This window comes from Bipolaris sorokiniana (assembly GCF_000338995.1).
Source record: "Bipolaris sorokiniana ND90Pr unplaced genomic scaffold COCSAscaffold_16, whole genome shotgun sequence".
Classification (NCBI taxonomy): Eukaryota; Fungi; Ascomycota; class Dothideomycetes; order Pleosporales; family Pleosporaceae; genus Bipolaris; species Bipolaris sorokiniana.
Genome location: NW_006911910.1, coordinates 482,013 through 498,042, shown reverse-complemented (window position 1 = coordinate 498,042; position 16,030 = coordinate 482,013). Strand labels below are relative to the sequence as shown.

Here is a 16,030-nt window from a genome sequence, read left to right as displayed (position 1 = left end):
TTTACCTCATTATGGATAGAGGGAGACAACTCACGCATACTACACTGTACATATCCCACCGGCCAAACGGGGCCATCCCATCTATCCCACCCTTGCTCATACGACGTTATCGATGCCTTTTCAAGCTCGAACGCTGCTTCGTCTGCGGTGAGGAGGGATGGGGTTGCAAGGGGCGTCGACATGTTGCTGGTTGAGAGGGGAAAGTAGGAGTAGGGGTCGTATAGCATGTATTCGAAATTGATATAGAGATATATTATTGAACTTTCGCAAGGTAGAATGGTTTGTTTGGAGAAATGTGAGGGGACGGATGTGGTGGAGAGGTGGGTTTATATGTAGCAGTAAGTATGAGAAGTAGAAGGAGGACGAGGTGTAGTATGGAGGCAAAGTGGTGAGATCCAGAGCTTAGTTGGAGTGTCCCTGCGTCTGGATAATTCATGGCTAACACTCGGAAAATCAGAACTGTATCTCCAGATACCTATTTTTTCTTCTCTGCCGTCCCTGGAATTCGCTTTTCCCGTCTTCCGCGTGCCCTGCGCATGCATGTAAGCTGCGTCGGGAGGGCCCGGTGTGGTACGGGGTAGCGCGGGTGGAGAGATATGTGGCGTGATAGGGGGTTGGTTCTCGGAAGTATCCGGTCGCGCCACCACGTGTCTGGATTCGGGTGCGGCTTCTGGATTTGTATGCGGCATATGGTTTAATCTAGGTACACGTGTGTAGTTGAGTGTTTTCTTGGAATGTGGGGTGGGAGGTATCACACCATGTTGCTGTCGTGATGTTGCTTGCGTTTGTGAACATGGAGGGGGATGGTTTATATATATGAAGCCCTTGGAAATACTAGAAGTTTATTATCTCCATCTACAAAACCACCATTTGTATCAAAGACATCGGTTACCAACAGTTACATATCTACTTCATCATTACTGCGAGCGCCGCGATCAAACCAGACTACAACGCCAAAACAAACATACCATCCGACAAAAAACCGATTCCACCACACCATACAGCACGCATGTCGTTCTTCCCAATCATACCTTCGACATCACTCCACAGCTCCATCCTCGCTCTCCCGCCACCCCACCACGACCACAACCACAACCACGACCAAACCCCCACCCACCACGCCATCCACATGGACCACCTCCCATCCCTCCTCTCCCACCTCCTCGCACCCGTATCACACACGCAATGCACATCCTCAATGCCTTGCTCAACACCCCCACCTCTTAGCGAGTCTCACCCACATCAAGAGGAGCGTAAAGAAAGGGAAACACACATAATCCGCCTCGCCGAAGAAGAAGAGCTCGCACGCCTACAGCATGGAGAGCAAGACGGTACGCCGTTGTGTCGCGAGGAAGGGATAGCGACGTGGCATCAACATCAGCATCAGTATCAGCATCAACATCTCGAGAGGAACGATTCGATGGAAGCACAGAAGAAGAGTAGGAGGGGGAGTTTGGAGTGGTTGGCGGGTGTTATTAAGGAGAGGAAGGGGCATGCATGAGGAGATTCAAATCAAGTTTTTCTTTTTCTTTTTCGGGGAAACTGGAAGTCAGGATGACAAGGGTGATGAGGGAGGAAGGAAGGAATACCAGGTTCGATTTAAGATGGATAGGAGAGATACCCAGATGGGAAGGAAAGGAAGAACAGAGTGGTGGTTCTTCAAACTTTTATTTTTATTTTTTATAGCTAGTTAGTTGGAGTGAATTGAGTTTAAATGTGAAACGTCATGTCTAATTTCAGGTGGAGTTTCAACAAATGGCTTCTTGTAAATTTTGTGAAAATCTGGGATTCGAATAGTTCAGCGGGACTTTTATTCCCTAGTTTTTTTTTTCGGAAAATACCTCGACGATGAGTAGGAGAAGCATTATCGAGTCATTTGCATTGTTCATGGCAAGTGCAAGATTTTATCATATAGCTTTTTTTCCCGATATATCAAAAGCTGTACATGAGGATGGGATGGAAACGAAGGTGAGCGGTTGAGGTATGGTGGTACTGGGTACAAGATTGAGTGTGCAGATTAGGTGGGTATACGGGTTTTATGGATTATGAAGCCGCATGGGAGGAGGTGACGGATGTGATGAATGACTTGCGATATTTTGGGTGTCGAAAGATGAGTGCGAAGGCGGTGGTGGTTTTGTAGTATGGTGGTCCTGGGAGTTGGGAAGGGGAGATGAAGCGCAAGGCCTGGTCTTACGAAGGCTGGTTGGCTACAAAGCTCTGTGTATGCATTTCTGTATTCTAGAAGTTGATGGCTCCAAAAGGAAGTAAGACTCGAAGAGTTATTGACAGTTCGTACAGAGCATCTCGAGTCTGTACTAAAAGTCCAGCGATAATGATTGACCAGTTTACACCAATGCTTCTGCTCAAAACTTTAATACCTTGCCCTCCTCTACTTCCCTAGTCAGCATAATATTCCCTAAACTCCCCAACACCAAAACCTATTCCAAGAAATACACCGAGCAAAGCAATATATTTCTCGATTACGGTAAGTAACCTCTTACGGCTACAATGTGCCACCGACTAGCTCCTTGGCAGCAAATGTGTCACTGGCGACCGCTGATTGGCCGACTATTCTCTAGAACTCATGCTTAAAAGACTTCCGAGTACACGAACGATTCACCGCATGCACAAACGTCGCAAACCACCATGAACACAGCAGAGCACGGTGCATTCCAGCATGGCAAGAGCGCGGGGATAAAAGACGGAGAAGATGTTGAGAAAGCTGGAGACGCGCAGGTTATCGCAGGTAAGCATGGCAGTTTAGTCGATCCTACGAACTGAGAATTTATTCCTGTCGGCAGGACACGATGGTGAACAGAGGGACCTTCCGCCATTGAAGGCGCTGTCCTTCCTAGATCGATTCCTTGTCGTCTGGATTGTACTTGCTATGGGAATTGGGATTGCGCTTGGGAATACAGTCGATTCTATAGGACCTGCGTTGCAAAAAGGCGAGTTCGTGGGTGTCAGTATACCCATAGGTATGTGTAATCCATAAAAGCGAGTCAGGTCGACTTAATGCTGATGTACTCACAGCAATTGGACTGCTCGTCATGATGTACCCGATCCTCTGTAAGGTCCGCTACGAAACGCTGCATCTGCTCTTCAACTCCAAAGAACTCTGGATCCAAATCGCAGTCTCATTTGTCTTGAACTGGATCATCGCCCCACTATTCATGGTCGGCCTTGCCTGGGCGTTTCTGCCAGACCGCCAGGATCTGCGCGAGGGGCTAATCTTCGTGGGCATTGCGAGATGCATTGCCATGGTACTCATCTGGACTGATCTCGCACAGGGCGATGGCGACTACTGCGCAGTTCTTGTCGCCTTCAACTCGATACTGCAAATTATCCTGTTTGCGCCTTTCGCCGTATTCTACATCCAGGTTGTCAGCCATGGCGAAAAGACGGCCGTCTCATACCAAGGCGTTGCGAAGAGTGTTGGGGTATTCCTTGGTATACCCCTCGGAGCAGCAGTCGTCACTCGGCTGGCTTTAAGGACACTACTTGGAGAAGAACGATACCAACGGCGCTTCATCCGATACATCGCACCGTTCTCCCTCATTGGCTTGATCTACACCATCATCGTCCTCTTTGCAAGCCAGGGCGCGCACGTTGTCCGACAGATCACCGACGTTCTTCGTGTTTGCGCACCGCTACTCATCTACTTCCTAGTCATCTTCACAAGCACAGTTTGGTTTTGCTGGAAGATGGGCTTTGGGTACAAGGTCAGCTGTACGCAAAGTTTTACTGCTGCAAGCAATAACTTTGAACTCGCTATCGCGGTAGTGGTAGCCGTGTATGGCGCTGGCAGTGGACAAGCTCTGGCAAGTACCGTCGGACCTCTGATTGAAGTCCCGGTCCTTGTACTGCTTGTGTACGTCTTGAAGTGGATCCGGGCGAGATGGCAATGGGCCTAGAAGGCGTGGCATTGTCCTATCAAATGCATGTCGGTCAGCATGAGATTAGCTTCGGACCTAAGGCCACGACTCGAGCCAGAAATGGAAACCGAAATGCAGGTATGAGGGCGGATCGTCCGGAAATGGTCTTGGTCCGACAGGTGCCTGCTTTCAAGGGCAGTGACATCTTGTCATGGATTCCTCGCGAGTCCATGACGGGCATGACCCGGAAAGGACTTGGTGCGATTGTAGCTAGTCATATCTGGGATGGGATGGCTGTGACAGGATGGCAAAGTAGCGCGAACTGTGTTTATAGGTTCACTGTGGATGCCAAGCGCTCTTAAGAGTTGCGCTATTCTCTCGAAGCCATAGTGTGCCACGACTTAATGTTTAGTTTGCTGCAAACCATTATTTCGGGACAAAAAACAAGGAGCATAGTGAATATGTGATTTGCAAACAGAGAGTAGAGCCGGTTGTCTAGTGCGCACGGAGAAGATACCTTACTCACTTACAGTGCTGTCGCTTAACAAACACCACAGTCCCTAGTCGCATGTAATTTTGCGACCGATCTTAGCACATGACCAGCGCGCAAGCAAGGGTACGACTTCTGTGCAAAACCCCACAAGGAGGGACCTTCCACCCACACGGACCATGCGGCTTACCACACCGAAGCCACAGAAGAGGGTAAATCCAGAACCGATGGGCAGGCGGTGAGTACCAGACGCGATCTTATCAACTTGACAGTGATCAACCGGTGGCTCATACAGCAGTAGGGCCTATCGATCGTGCAGGATTCTGCCCACCCCGTACCCGTCTGAATGTAAGTAAGTACAAGGCTGACAACAGGCAGTCTCCCGCGGGGTCAAATGTGTGGATTCTAGTCATTGAACGGTGTATCGGCGGCGCCGCAAGATAAACTCTACCAAAAAGCGCTTATTCCCCTGATGACACATGGCCGTTCTGTCAGAGATGTCGAGTCGCCGTCCGCGGGGATCGATCTTGACGATGTCGTGGTAGTTTGACTGGACGTCATAGCAGTCGACTCATCTGGTATGTGTGTAGCGAGTTTGCTGCTCCAGTACAAGCTTGATAGATAATCCTCTCTACAAATCAGCCCATTGGCCCTGTGAATTGTGCGATAGGCGTGACATGGCGTAGTTTTTTATCTGTTTTGGCAGAAGAACGATGCTGGTGGGTTGCCTTACGGGCACAAAGCTGAAAAGCTCCATCTCCATGTCAATGCATTTGATATTTGTGCCCCACAGTTCTACTACTTACATACATACTATATACTACTCAGTACACACACACGTACATGGGCAGTTGCACAAATGGAGCACGCATGTCGTGCACACGTATGCCGAACGACTTTGTACCGTAGCAGAGGGCCAATTTTGTCAAGTTGTTACGTGGTGGCAGGCTTGGCGATAGCCGCGAAGGTACGGTTGCAAGTAACCGTAGCACGGGGTGGATCGCTTTGCAACTATCCCTGCGCATCCTGAGGCCACACAGGTTCGGAGATTTGGTGGCTCTGTAAAATGCTGGACATGACTCCCAGATCCTAAACCTAGCCATTCGTGGTTTATCGCAAGAGAGACAATGCCATGTACTGGGTTCATGGCGACTGCACGCCCATGTACGTGTAATTCGGTGGCTGCGTATGCTCCACACAGCCGTGCCGCAATGCAGCAGCATATGCATGTGTTGGCTTGCAGTCGTCGTGGTAATTGCAGTCTCAAAGCGGAGTGTCCGTAGGGCGCAAGCTTGCTGTGGCGCCTCGCATTTATGACGCGCCAGTGGTGTTATTGGCTAGAGCTAGGGCTGGGTACGGCGTAAAGTCGACAGTTGGCGAAGCCAGCATCTGCTTACTCAGACTCGACCTTTGGGGATGGTGCATATGTTGCTGCAGCGAAAACTTTGGACAAGCGGTCCGCAACGTCGAAGGGGGAAACCGCAGTAAGCGCGTGGACATGTAGGCTGAGGCCGAGAATGGTTCCGTGTGTGGACAAAGATTAGACATGACGTAGAGAAGGACCGCATTCGGGCAGGTGTTTGCGAGGTGGAGAGACGCTCTCTCCATGGGCGTGTTTGTTTCGTCGATGGTGATAGCCGAGCCATGGCGTGGTCAGCGACGAACGCACACGTCGCTCTTAACGGCGGGCAATATAGCTGGAACACGAGTGTAAAGGCTGAAACTGGAGCTGGAGTGCGCCAGGAGGCGGGCAGGGCCTCGGCTATCATGCCCTCGTTCCCGTCTCAGGAGTGTCAGATGTGTGCGCCCCGCATGCACTCTCGAGTGCAGTCGACGAATGCTATGGCTCCAAACAGCGCCTTGCAGCGGAGACCCACGTGCCTGGTGCCAATGGGGACAGGCATCTGCGGCGGCGTTGGCTGTCAAACAGGCACCATGGGTTCAGCTGGCTGGCACGGCAGATGGCATAGCCACTGCTGCCCGTCTGTTGTTTCGAGAAGGGCGGACGGGCAGTTCTGGAGCCAGCAGTGGTGGTGTTCATGCACTTGGGCCGGCCGGCGGCGCGCCAGTCGCACTTTGCCCTCCCAGCCTTGTGGAGCACCCGGTACAGCGGTTCGACCAGGCTAGCAACGACCGTGTTTCAATCTGGCCTTGCCCGGCTTGCGGACTACCTGTGCCTGTGTGTGCCTGCGTGCCTGTGTGCCTGCGTGCCTGTGCCTGCGTGCTCGCACTCGTCAGTCTCGCGCTCCCCGCATCCTTGTCGCCCGACACTACCTCAGCCTGAAGTCTTGCTCTCCAATCTTGCAGCCGTCCCTTGCAACGTTGCATCGGTCTGGCACAATGCTGCTGTTCGGTCGAGAGCTGAAACGGCTCCCTTCTGTCCCATCTACAGGGACGGTCGCACCTCGCTACCGCCCCCGGCAGGACCTGGATCGCCGCCGCTGACCAACAAGCACAAAAACAACTAACAACATGCTGCACTCATGCTGCAACTGCTGCTGCTGGCTCCCACGGCGGCTGGGCGTAGCAGCACATGTACGTCGAGAGAGTGGGCCGCTACCCCCTAAACACCCCCCCTGCAGAGAATTGTTGACCCTTAACTGCGCTCGACCATGGCACTGGATACTGGGCGCATGGTCGCCGTCTAGCTGCTCATAGTATCCAGTTCGTCGCCGTCGAAAATCTCTCCATGCGGCGCAGCTGAGGGGACGGCAGCTAAGAGCCAGTAACATGTATGATCCTAGGCGAACCGCCCTTCTGGGAGCGCAGTCGACTCTAGCACCGCCCATCGGCGCATCGACTATGACCCGTGTCGCCGATTGCATGAGCATAGCTTGGCCAATCCCACACACGGGGCTTTGGTACTAAATTTGTCAGCCAAGCAGAATGCTCAGCTTGCGTGCATCGACAAAAGAACGTCGATATGTTGCTGTTTGGGTGCAAAGGCGATGTTGCTTACTATACCGTGCGGCAGAGATCTGCGCCTGTGCCCATGACATCGGTCGCTAGCGAGGTCTCGTCATCTCTACTTACACAAGCAGGCCAGGACGCTCATGCTAACCGCGCCCGCGACAGCCCACCTGCTGTATAAGCTTGGTAGGGTAAGAATATATGTTGGTACCTTATTCCCCTAGCCGTAGAATTATAGTACATATATGGATACGAACAAACATTAGATGTTGTGCTCGCAGAGCAAAGCTTGTACGTTGCTTGTTGACAAAAAGGTGGGACTCCAACGGCAGACCCCCCCTTGTGTAACCCTTCCTGTACCGAATGACGACACGGGTAGCGGAACGGCGCGCGGCGCTGCAACAGAAAAGTGCATCCATGAAGTGGTCGTGGCCGTGCATGGCAATGCGTGCCTTGGGCAGGCACTGTTGACTAGGGACTTTTGTGCGTAATGAGGCCGGGTCGAGGGAGCTAGCGGGCATAGTTGCTCCGCAGGGGCATACATGAGGACCGGAAAACGCGCCTGAAGGAGAGAGGGCATAGAGTTGCGTATAGCGCGCCTCAGGATGCAGAGGACTAGACCAGGCAGAAGTGGCATCTCGCGTAAGCAACATGGTGATTGAGGTGCTACTGGGGACTGCGGAGATTATCCTTCCGCGCCGTATGACCCGGGCTACTAGCCATGTCGGGCTTTGTTGCAAAAGCGTCACTTGTGCCGAGTATGTAGTATACCAGAGTGGTGATGGGTGGGATACGGGAGCAGAGGGTGCAGGGCGGCCATAAAGGGAGGGGAGGGGGTGCGCGCCCGACGGCAACACCGGTTGGGACAAGCAGTATGATTCGCGCCAGAAGGTGCCATGGTTACCCGGAAGGGCCCAAAGGGGGCAGACGACAAGCACGCAGAAGCAACAGGACGTGGAGCTGGCGTGCAGCACACATGGTAAAATGCAAGAAGGGACGGTGAATCTTGCGGCACCCCATTCGTTGGAGTGGAGCATGGTACGGGATTCCGCGCAGCAGTCTTACCGCTGCATTGGGCGTGCAAGGCCAATGCGAGGCAGGGCGGGCGCAGCATACTAGAAGGGCCGCCGCCTGTGCAGGCAGGTCGGCTGGCGGTGGTGTGTGTGCGTGTGCGTGTGCGTGTGTGGAGGCCCATGGCTGGCGGAGAGGGGCGGGCAATAGGGCAACAAGGGCAACAGGGCAGTAGTAGTAGTAGTAGTAGTAGTAGTAGTAGTAGTAGTAGTAGCAGCGTGGTGGACGACGAGACGCGTCGCGTGGCTCCTTCACGGTGCTTTGGGGGGGGGGGGAGCGAGTGCAGCAGAGGATGCGATGGCCCTGTGTCATGCGCGCCATTGACTGCATCTGACGGCGACGGCGACGATGACGACGACGACACCGCTACTCTAGAATACTATTTGGAAGGTGGGAGAGGACTAGGCGTAGTAGTATAGTAGTAGTAATAGTAGTAGTAATAGTAGTAGTAGTAGTAGCAGTAGTAGCAACAGCAGCAGCAAGTAGGCGTGGGCGTAGTAGTAAGTAGTCGTCGTCGCGGTGGAGCAGCGCTGGCAGGCAAGTGCTCGTCGACTCTCCGGGGAGGGCTCACAGGGCCATAGTGTCAGTGCACGGGTCCACTTCCGAGCGCGAGATCCCGCCACTATGGTAGCCGGAAAAGGCTATCCTCTGTTGGGTCCAGCTCCGAGCGTGTAGCGGGCTGCGTGCTGTCGTAGTGCCATGGACAGGCCACCTAATTAATAGCTGGCCTGTTAATGGCCTATGGCGCGGATGGGTCCCAGAGGTGCAAAGATGCAGATGGGTGGACCCGCCCTCGGACTGCCTCTTGCATTCATGCCGGCACGCCTGTCTGTGGTCGACCAGCCCCAGCGTCAGCGCCCGTTTCGCTTTTAAATACAGCACCCATCGCTCCTCGCTCTCGCCCTAGAGATTGAGTCTGAGATCCCGGCCTCTGACCCTCCTACCTGCCCGTCGACACGACCCTGACGACATCTACCACGACCGCCTTGACGACCACCACGCCCACGACCCAGCCAGCCCCCCAAGAACCCACCGCGCTCCCTCTCCCTCTTCTCGCCCGCCACTCAATCGCCTTCCCACTCATTGCGCCCCCTCCTCCTCCCCTCTGCTCTGATTACCCGTCTGTAGCACCACCCCGCCGTCCGCAGCGACACGTGAAGCGAGAAGTGGCCTTTTGTCCCATGATCAGCGCGGACGCGGCGACCAAACGAGAAACCGCCCTAATTCCTGCAGCAATATACCGGCAGCCACCACCCTTCTAGCCAATCCACCCACCAACCTCAGCTCCTCCCGCCCCTGAGGCTGCTCAGCGACCGCCGTTCGCTCCAATGATCACGATGACATCGAATGGGTGAGTGTACCGCCTTCTCCCCGCTCCGTGCAACCCTCCCCAATTTCCCGGCGGCAATGCACCCTGCACTGGCCCAAGCCAAGCTACCCTGCCAGACGGCTAACCCGTGCTTTTCCACCCACCACAGATTGCCCGTGCCCGCTCAGAACAGCAACTACATGGAAAATGGCCGCTGGTATCATGGCTTCCGGAGAGGGCTCTACATGTACCCATGCGACGAGGTAGGCACCCGCCAAACAAACCCCCCACCATCACCACCGTCCACCCTGCCCGCTTCCTTTATGCTGATGCGACACTACAGCCAGAAAAGGATCGCATGGACATCTACCACCAGTTTTTCGCCGTAGCACGGAGAGGCCAGCTGCATCAGGCTCCCGTGCCTTCAGAGCCACATCTGCAGCCCCGCATCCTCGATGTAGGCTGTGGGACGGGCATCTGGGCAATTGACATGGCCGAGTAAGTTTTGGGTTCCGCAGCCTGCAATTTGCGTCCTACAAGGCTAACCACGACGGTAACAGCAAGTACCTAAACGCCGAGGTGCGCCCAATCTAGATCCGACGCATTGCTGCCAGACAACTGACGTGACTGCTGCAGGTCCTAGGATTAGATCTGGTCAACATCCAGCCCGAGAAGTATGTTCCGTCACAATCAAGCTGCTTGCTTCCGAGCCCGACACTGACGAATCTGCCTAGAATCCCCCCGAACCTGCGGTTCCGTGTACCACGCGATTACGAGAGCCCCTGGACGCTGGGCGAGGATTCGTGGGATCTGATCCATCTGCGGATGGCTTGCGGCAGCGTCGAGAGCTGGCCGGAGCTGTACCAAAAAATCTACTCGTATGCACCATTGTCGCGTTGCTTGCGACTTCGTTTTCTTCACATGCTGACGGGTGTCCAGTCACCTCAAACCAGGCTCGGGCTGGATAGAGCACATTGAAATCGACATGGAGCCCCGCTGCGACGATCACACGCTCCCTCCCGACAGCATGCTCCGCAAGTGGTATGGTTGGCTGGCCGATGCCACGCAACGAGCTTTCCGCCCCATCGCATACGAACATCGCACTCGGCAGCTCCTGCAGGCCGCCGGCTTCATCGATATCCAGGAGACTGTGATTCGCGTGCCCTACAACACATGGCCCAATGACCCGCACCAGAAGGATATTGGCAGGTGGTACAACCTGGGCTTGACCGAGGGCCTGGAGGCGCTAACCTTTGCACCTCTGACCAGAGTCTACCATTGGGACCTCAATGCCCACGTACGGCCAATCGTCGAGGGCGTGCGCAGGGAGCTCTGCAACCGGAAAATCCATGCGTACAACAACATGTAAGTAGCACGCCCGCTCCCGTCGCACCAATTGTTTGATGTTACTGGGTCGATGCTGATAGCTTGCTCTGCAGCCACATTTGGACTGCCCGTCGGCCTCAGCAATAGAAGCGGGCACGACGCTTGCAGCGGTACGTTGACGGATGGTATGGCCAGCGGTGTGTGTATGTGTGTGTGTATGCCTAGAAATGCACATTTCGGTGACACCACAACCCGCGCCAGGCAGCACCGCCTAGTCTGGAGCCAAAGCCCCGGAAGTTCTACGCAGCGCCCCGACGCACCCACGCCCCGTTACGCCTAAACGTTATTGTTTTCTTCTTTTAGTGCTTTCTGGATGTTGTGCATTCGGCAAAACATTCTTTGCTTCCCTTTGGCCGAGGGAACCTCAAGGCCGGGCCGACGAAGCCGTTTGAGCGAACCGGTAAACATGGGGGAGTTTTCCGCCCTCGTTGTTTGCCATGTCACATTGTTACGAACTATGCAGTTTGCCTGCATGACGTCTTTTTACTATCTACCTCCCCATGATGCATGATGCGCATGGGAAAAACTGGAGTTTGTTCACCTTTTCCCCTCTATTTTTTTATTTCCTTGTTTGCGGCGACTACCCGAGTCTGGCGTTACGGCATGCTTAAGAATATGATACCTCGGTTTGCTTATGACCCAAAATTCATGTCGTAGTAGTGTATTTGTCGAGCTTGGGCCGGCAGTCTGAAGGTTTCTAGCGTGGGTGTGTTTGGCATGCCTGGCGGCAAAGTGGCTCGGCATGACGGTATAGGCGGATGTTGGGCCGAACCCGGTTTCAACGTTTGGGGTCCTTTTTTTTTCTATGGTTCTTCAGCTCGTTGACGAGCGTAGTCATGTTTTAATTAGCGGGCGACGGGGATGACGGATGTTTCCGACTTGGACACGGATAAGGCAGCATACAAGACAGATATATAAGTATATATTGATAATAGCTGACCATCTAGTGGAGTTGAGTTTGTTCTAGAGTGATTCTGACAGTGGGCTGGCGTGTGCATGGGCAGAGGGGATTTGGGACCCAGGTTAGCGCGGAGGTGGACCTAGGCGTGGTGTGCATGTGCCTGCCACGCGTCGTTACCGAGTGGATGGATGTTTCAGGAGCCATGGCATGAGGGCTCGAGGTAAGTTGGGCGCGTAGGGTTTCAAGTGTAGCAGCGGTGCCGTGGTGGGCATAGGCCAGGATGGCGGACCGATGCCATGGCATGGAGAGTGCAAGCGAGCTGCATGACGGCAAACAGGTGTCTGCTAGGCAATGCTGCACGATGGAACTGACATGCAAGCAAGATCTCCGAGACGGGAATGACTCTTGCACCGACAGCCACGCCAAGGGGAGCAGGTTTATCGAGAGCAAGGGCTATGGATGGGTGGATTGCAAATTTGTAGAGTATGTATTATATACTAGATGGGCGTGGTATAGGGCAGAGAGTGGTGAAGTTGTTTTGGCGATCCGGCGCTGTGGGTCGGACGAGGCTTCTCCCGTCGCCCGCGCCTCCCTTCCCGCGCGAACGAAGGAACAGACACAGACACACACACGAGATCTGTTTTTTTTTTTAAAAAAAAAAAAAAGAAGAAACAAGGTCGTGCAGGAATGCGCGGCGTGTTTCGCGCGCGCCTCTTTGAGTTGGCAACGCACACGCACACATAGACACAGATACAGACACCAACACCGACACACACGCGCACACGCACATGCACATACACAGCCCTCTCCGTCTCTGGTTGCAATGGCGTTGGCAGACACTGGCATTCACTCTGGGTTGCAATCATGCGTCACGCCCGCCATAGCTGCTGCTAGCATAGTACGGGTGACATGGAGAGGTCACGCATGACATGGGCGTGGATTGCCCCGCCAGCAGCCCGCCAGCGATTAGCCGGGCCTTCTTCGGACATCCCCCAAGCCTATAGAGTCAACACCGAGCCAGCGATCGTCGAGCCCTTGTATTCTGTGTGGGCGACGCGTTGGCGACCGGGCCGGGAGACATCGGCAGACCATCCCCACGGAGATGGCATGCCCACCTTCTGACCGCCACTCTGTCCTGCTGGGCCTCCGCCTCCGACTCTCGTTGCTTTTGCGCAGAAGCGTGCCCTAAACACCTCGGATCACACAAACTCCATGCTCCCGCCCTTCTACACCACCGGTGTGACTTGCCAACACACAAAATGCCCATGTCTACCTGCTGCCACTGACCATGGCCTCCAACCCACCCCCCTCAGCTGCCGTACCAGCCCAGAGGTTCGGCCGTCGACCAGCCCACCCCACGGTGCCACTGCCCTGCCTGTCCTGTCCAGCCGCTCTTGCCTTACCACCCTGTCGGATAAACTTTGTCCACGCGCATCGCATCATCGCGTCCTTCCAAATACTTTCATCAACCTAAGTAGACTACTGCAACGACGTATCAACGCCCACCGCTTGTCTTGGGAACTAGACCTCCGGCCGCTCCTACCGCGCAACCGCACAACACGTCTTGTAGCCGCCTGGTAAGTTTGCTCCTCTTCTCCTCTTGCCCTCCCCCGCGCCCAAATGATGACAAAGCTGGGGCCAGAAGAGCTCCTCTCCCCGGCTGCTTTGTGCAGCTGTGGATTGCAGGAGCCATGCTTTCAAACCCAGCAATTCTACATCTTCTCAACTTACCTGATACCATACCCCGCTACACTACTCGTTTCTGGCATTCTGTCATACATGACAAAGAACTCACTATCACTTAGTCAGGACCCGCTTTCGCCTCCAAACGACCGGCGCTACCAACAAGGCCATGGCAAGGGTGCTATCCAGGCTTGGAAGCTGGGGGGCATTTGTCCAAAACTAGTCATGGAACAGGCCTTGGGACCCCTTCTTCCATAACCATCACCTAACCCGTTCTTGAACTAGGGAGTCCCATGGACAAGTTTAACATGTCTGGCAAAGGTCCGCTTTGGCGACCACTCTTCGGTCGGCCCTACTCTCATGCCACTGGGGTATGTACAGATTACCCTCTCTTCTTTTTCTATGTCCAAGACGGCTTGTTTCTAGCCCCGGGAATAGTAAGTGTCCACCTTTCAAGTCTCCGGCAGATCCCGGGGTTTTATCCATGGCAATCGCGTGTCTCGCGTTTTAGTAATGCTTGTGAGCCGGTCCCATATAGTTCGTATTCTACGGGACCTAGTGCTGTGCATCTTCTAGTCTATTCTTCTAGCGTGTCTTGCCGAATTCCTTCGGTGTGTAGTGTAATTCCCTCTTGCCACCCACTAGTCTCTGACATATTCGCTCTCGTAGTCATGAGTTATTGGTCATGTTGATTTGTTGATAGGTCTGCTCATTGGATTTAGTTTCCTCCACAAAGCGTGAGCAAATTCACTAGCGTTGCTGTAGACTGCCTGTCGACACGAGGGCATAATGGTGAGGTCACCAAGTTGGTTTGCTACAGAATGTACTTCTCTGTGGCAGGTGTAGCATGTTCTCAATTGCTATACTGGAAAACAAGCGAAGGTGCCTTCCACTCTACTTCCCCACCCATACTCTGATATACTACTAGATATTGGTCCTATATATGTGTGTGAAGGCTATGTCGTACGGTTGTGACTGCTCATGTCCATTCATGTGCTATTTCTAGAAGCCATGTAACCATATGAGTAACGTATTGAGATACCACCATCGCAACTGCTTGCCCACAGCAAAGCAGCAGCTTCCCTTGCTGCCACCTGCCTCACGCATCATACTTTAGGCAAGAGCATCTCAATATCAGTCAGACTACTTCTACCCAGCCAACTCTTTCCATCTCTCCAAATCCCCAGTATCTGCATCATCATCGTCATCATCACACCATAACACTGCATCTTTACCCCAAACACCATTGTTCTTGTTCACCACCATTGAAGCTATCAACGCATCACCATCATGGTCGCCCCATTAGTACAACCTCACCCTACGCCCTCCGCAGACCTAGTCACCACAGAACATAAAGAGCCTAGCTCTTCGCACTCCGCTGCAGAGCTGCTCATGCATCTTCTGCACCTCATATCCAGCATCATCGTCTTTGGCATTGTCATGCTTTCCATGCAAAAGTACACGCATACGGGGCTTAAAACGTTTTGGGCTATGTTGGTAAGATATCTCCATCCTCCCCCCTTCCCCCCTCTTGCCTTCTCTGCTTCTTCCTCCCACCATTCCACCCCAGTGCTTGGTCTCTCAAGCTAACCTCTAAACAACAGGCCGCTGTCGACATCGTCGTCTGCACCTTCACCCTCTACCGCACCTTCCTCAGATCCTCGACGCCCGACCTCAGCATCCCCATGTTTATCCTGTCAAGTTTGTGGTTCACAGCCCTCGTACTTTCTGCCGTCGAATACGCGCAGAGTATGTGTGGCGTGTTTGGGCATGGGGTGTGGGAGAGCTGTCCGACGAAGAGGGCGCATATGGCGTTTGAGGCGATTGCTTTGTGAGTGCATCCGCGTGTTTGATTGTGCTTTTTGCGTGAGTGTGAGACTGATACGCGGGTAGCTTATTGAGCTTTGGGACTATGGTGATGGAGTTTGGGAGGTGGATGGTGCGGCGGATTAGGAATTGGAGGGGAAAGAAGGGGGATGTGGAGGTTATTGATGGGAGTGAGAAGGGTGTGGGGAGTGCGGTGGTTACGCCAAGGACATCGTTTACGGCTGTTTGAGGGTGCTGGGAGTGTGGGTTAAAGGGCAGGTGATTAAGGGAGGAGCTGAGTACGATACGGAGATGGAGTTTGAACGATGGCATGGCTCTTGTCAACGGACGTGGTAGGGTGCTGCAGTGGTTTTCTATTTCTTTTTTCTTCTCGTATTGTTTTATCATGGGTTGAAGGGCTGGACCTTCCATGTCACTGACCAAACCATTGGTATTGGCTTATTCTCCTAGATTGTGTTGATCATATTCCAATTCTCCTGTTTCTTCCTCTTCCATTGTGTGTTCGTCTCTGGTGCTAGGTGCTGAGCTGAAAACAGTCATTATTGCCAGTAAATATACATGTGATACCTCCAACAACC

The 16,030-nt window shown here is 53.6% G+C and overlaps 6 protein-coding genes across 6 annotated transcripts; 5 read left to right on the top strand and 1 right to left on the bottom strand.

The window, feature by feature from the left end:
• The first annotated feature begins 849 nt into the window (after window positions 1-849).
• Window positions 850-1,726, top strand: COCSADRAFT_252239 (uncharacterized protein). The gene has a single exon (XM_007706467.1). The coding sequence runs from the start codon at window positions 1,010-1,012 to the stop codon at window positions 1,499-1,501; it is 492 nt and encodes a 163-aa protein (XP_007704657.1). The 5' UTR covers window positions 850-1,009; the 3' UTR covers window positions 1,502-1,726.
• An 854-nt stretch (window positions 1,727-2,580) lies between these two features.
• COCSADRAFT_203391 (uncharacterized protein) lies at window positions 2,581-4,311 on the top strand. The gene is made up of 3 exons (XM_007706466.1): window positions 2,581-2,746; window positions 2,802-2,978; window positions 3,034-4,311. Exons 1-3 carry the CDS (start codon window positions 2,647-2,649, stop codon window positions 3,912-3,914), a joined length of 1,158 nt encoding a protein of 385 aa, XP_007704656.1. The 5' UTR covers window positions 2,581-2,646; the 3' UTR covers window positions 3,915-4,311.
• A 5,372-nt stretch (window positions 4,312-9,683) lies between these two features.
• COCSADRAFT_175491 (uncharacterized protein) lies at window positions 9,684-11,128 on the top strand (the record flags this gene model as incomplete). Its single annotated transcript, XM_007706465.1, has 8 exons — window positions 9,684-9,697; window positions 9,825-9,918; window positions 9,999-10,153; window positions 10,216-10,234; window positions 10,292-10,329; window positions 10,390-10,533; window positions 10,595-11,020; window positions 11,095-11,128. The coding sequence occupies 8 exons, from the start codon at window positions 9,684-9,686 to the stop codon at window positions 11,126-11,128; spliced, it is 924 nt and encodes a 307-aa protein (XP_007704655.1).
• An 849-nt stretch (window positions 11,129-11,977) lies between these two features.
• On the bottom strand, window positions 11,978-12,379 carry COCSADRAFT_40815 (uncharacterized protein). The gene has a single exon (XM_007706306.1). It carries the CDS (start codon window positions 12,243-12,245, stop codon window positions 11,985-11,987), a length of 261 nt encoding a protein of 86 aa, XP_007704496.1. The 5' UTR covers window positions 12,246-12,379; the 3' UTR covers window positions 11,978-11,984.
• A 775-nt stretch (window positions 12,380-13,154) lies between these two features.
• COCSADRAFT_175489 (uncharacterized protein) lies at window positions 13,155-13,883 on the top strand (the record flags this gene model as incomplete). The annotated part of the gene is made up of 2 exons (XM_007706464.1): window positions 13,155-13,519; window positions 13,748-13,883. The coding sequence occupies 2 exons, from the start codon at window positions 13,155-13,157 to the stop codon at window positions 13,881-13,883; spliced, it is 501 nt and encodes a 166-aa protein (XP_007704654.1).
• A 1,032-nt stretch (window positions 13,884-14,915) lies between these two features.
• On the top strand, window positions 14,916-15,681 carry COCSADRAFT_175488 (uncharacterized protein; the record flags this gene model as incomplete). Its single annotated transcript, XM_007706463.1, has 3 exons — window positions 14,916-15,122; window positions 15,230-15,456; window positions 15,519-15,681. 3 exons carry the CDS (start codon window positions 14,916-14,918, stop codon window positions 15,679-15,681), a joined length of 597 nt encoding a protein of 198 aa, XP_007704653.1.
• Between the last annotated feature and the right edge of the window lie 349 nt (window positions 15,682-16,030).

What these genes read in the sequence shown, in the direction of transcription:
- COCSADRAFT_40815 (XM_007706306.1), bottom strand. Translation starts at nt 12,245, where the DNA reads ATGCCATGGCATCGGTCCGCCATCCTGGCCTATGCCCACCACGGCACC.
- COCSADRAFT_203391 (XM_007706466.1), top strand. Translation starts at nt 2,647, where the DNA reads ATGAACACAGCAGAGCACGGTGCATTCCAGCATGGCAAGAGCGCGGGG. An exon ending in AGACGCGCAGGTTATCGCAG is followed by an intron (nt 2,747 to 2,801) that starts GTAAGCATGGCA and finishes TCCTGTCGGCAG; the next exon opens with GACACGATGGTGAACAGAGG. An exon ending in GGGTGTCAGTATACCCATAG is followed by an intron (nt 2,979 to 3,033) that starts GTATGTGTAATC and finishes ATGTACTCACAG; the next exon opens with CAATTGGACTGCTCGTCATG.
- COCSADRAFT_252239 (XM_007706467.1), top strand. Translation starts at nt 1,010, where the DNA reads ATGTCGTTCTTCCCAATCATACCTTCGACATCACTCCACAGCTCCATC.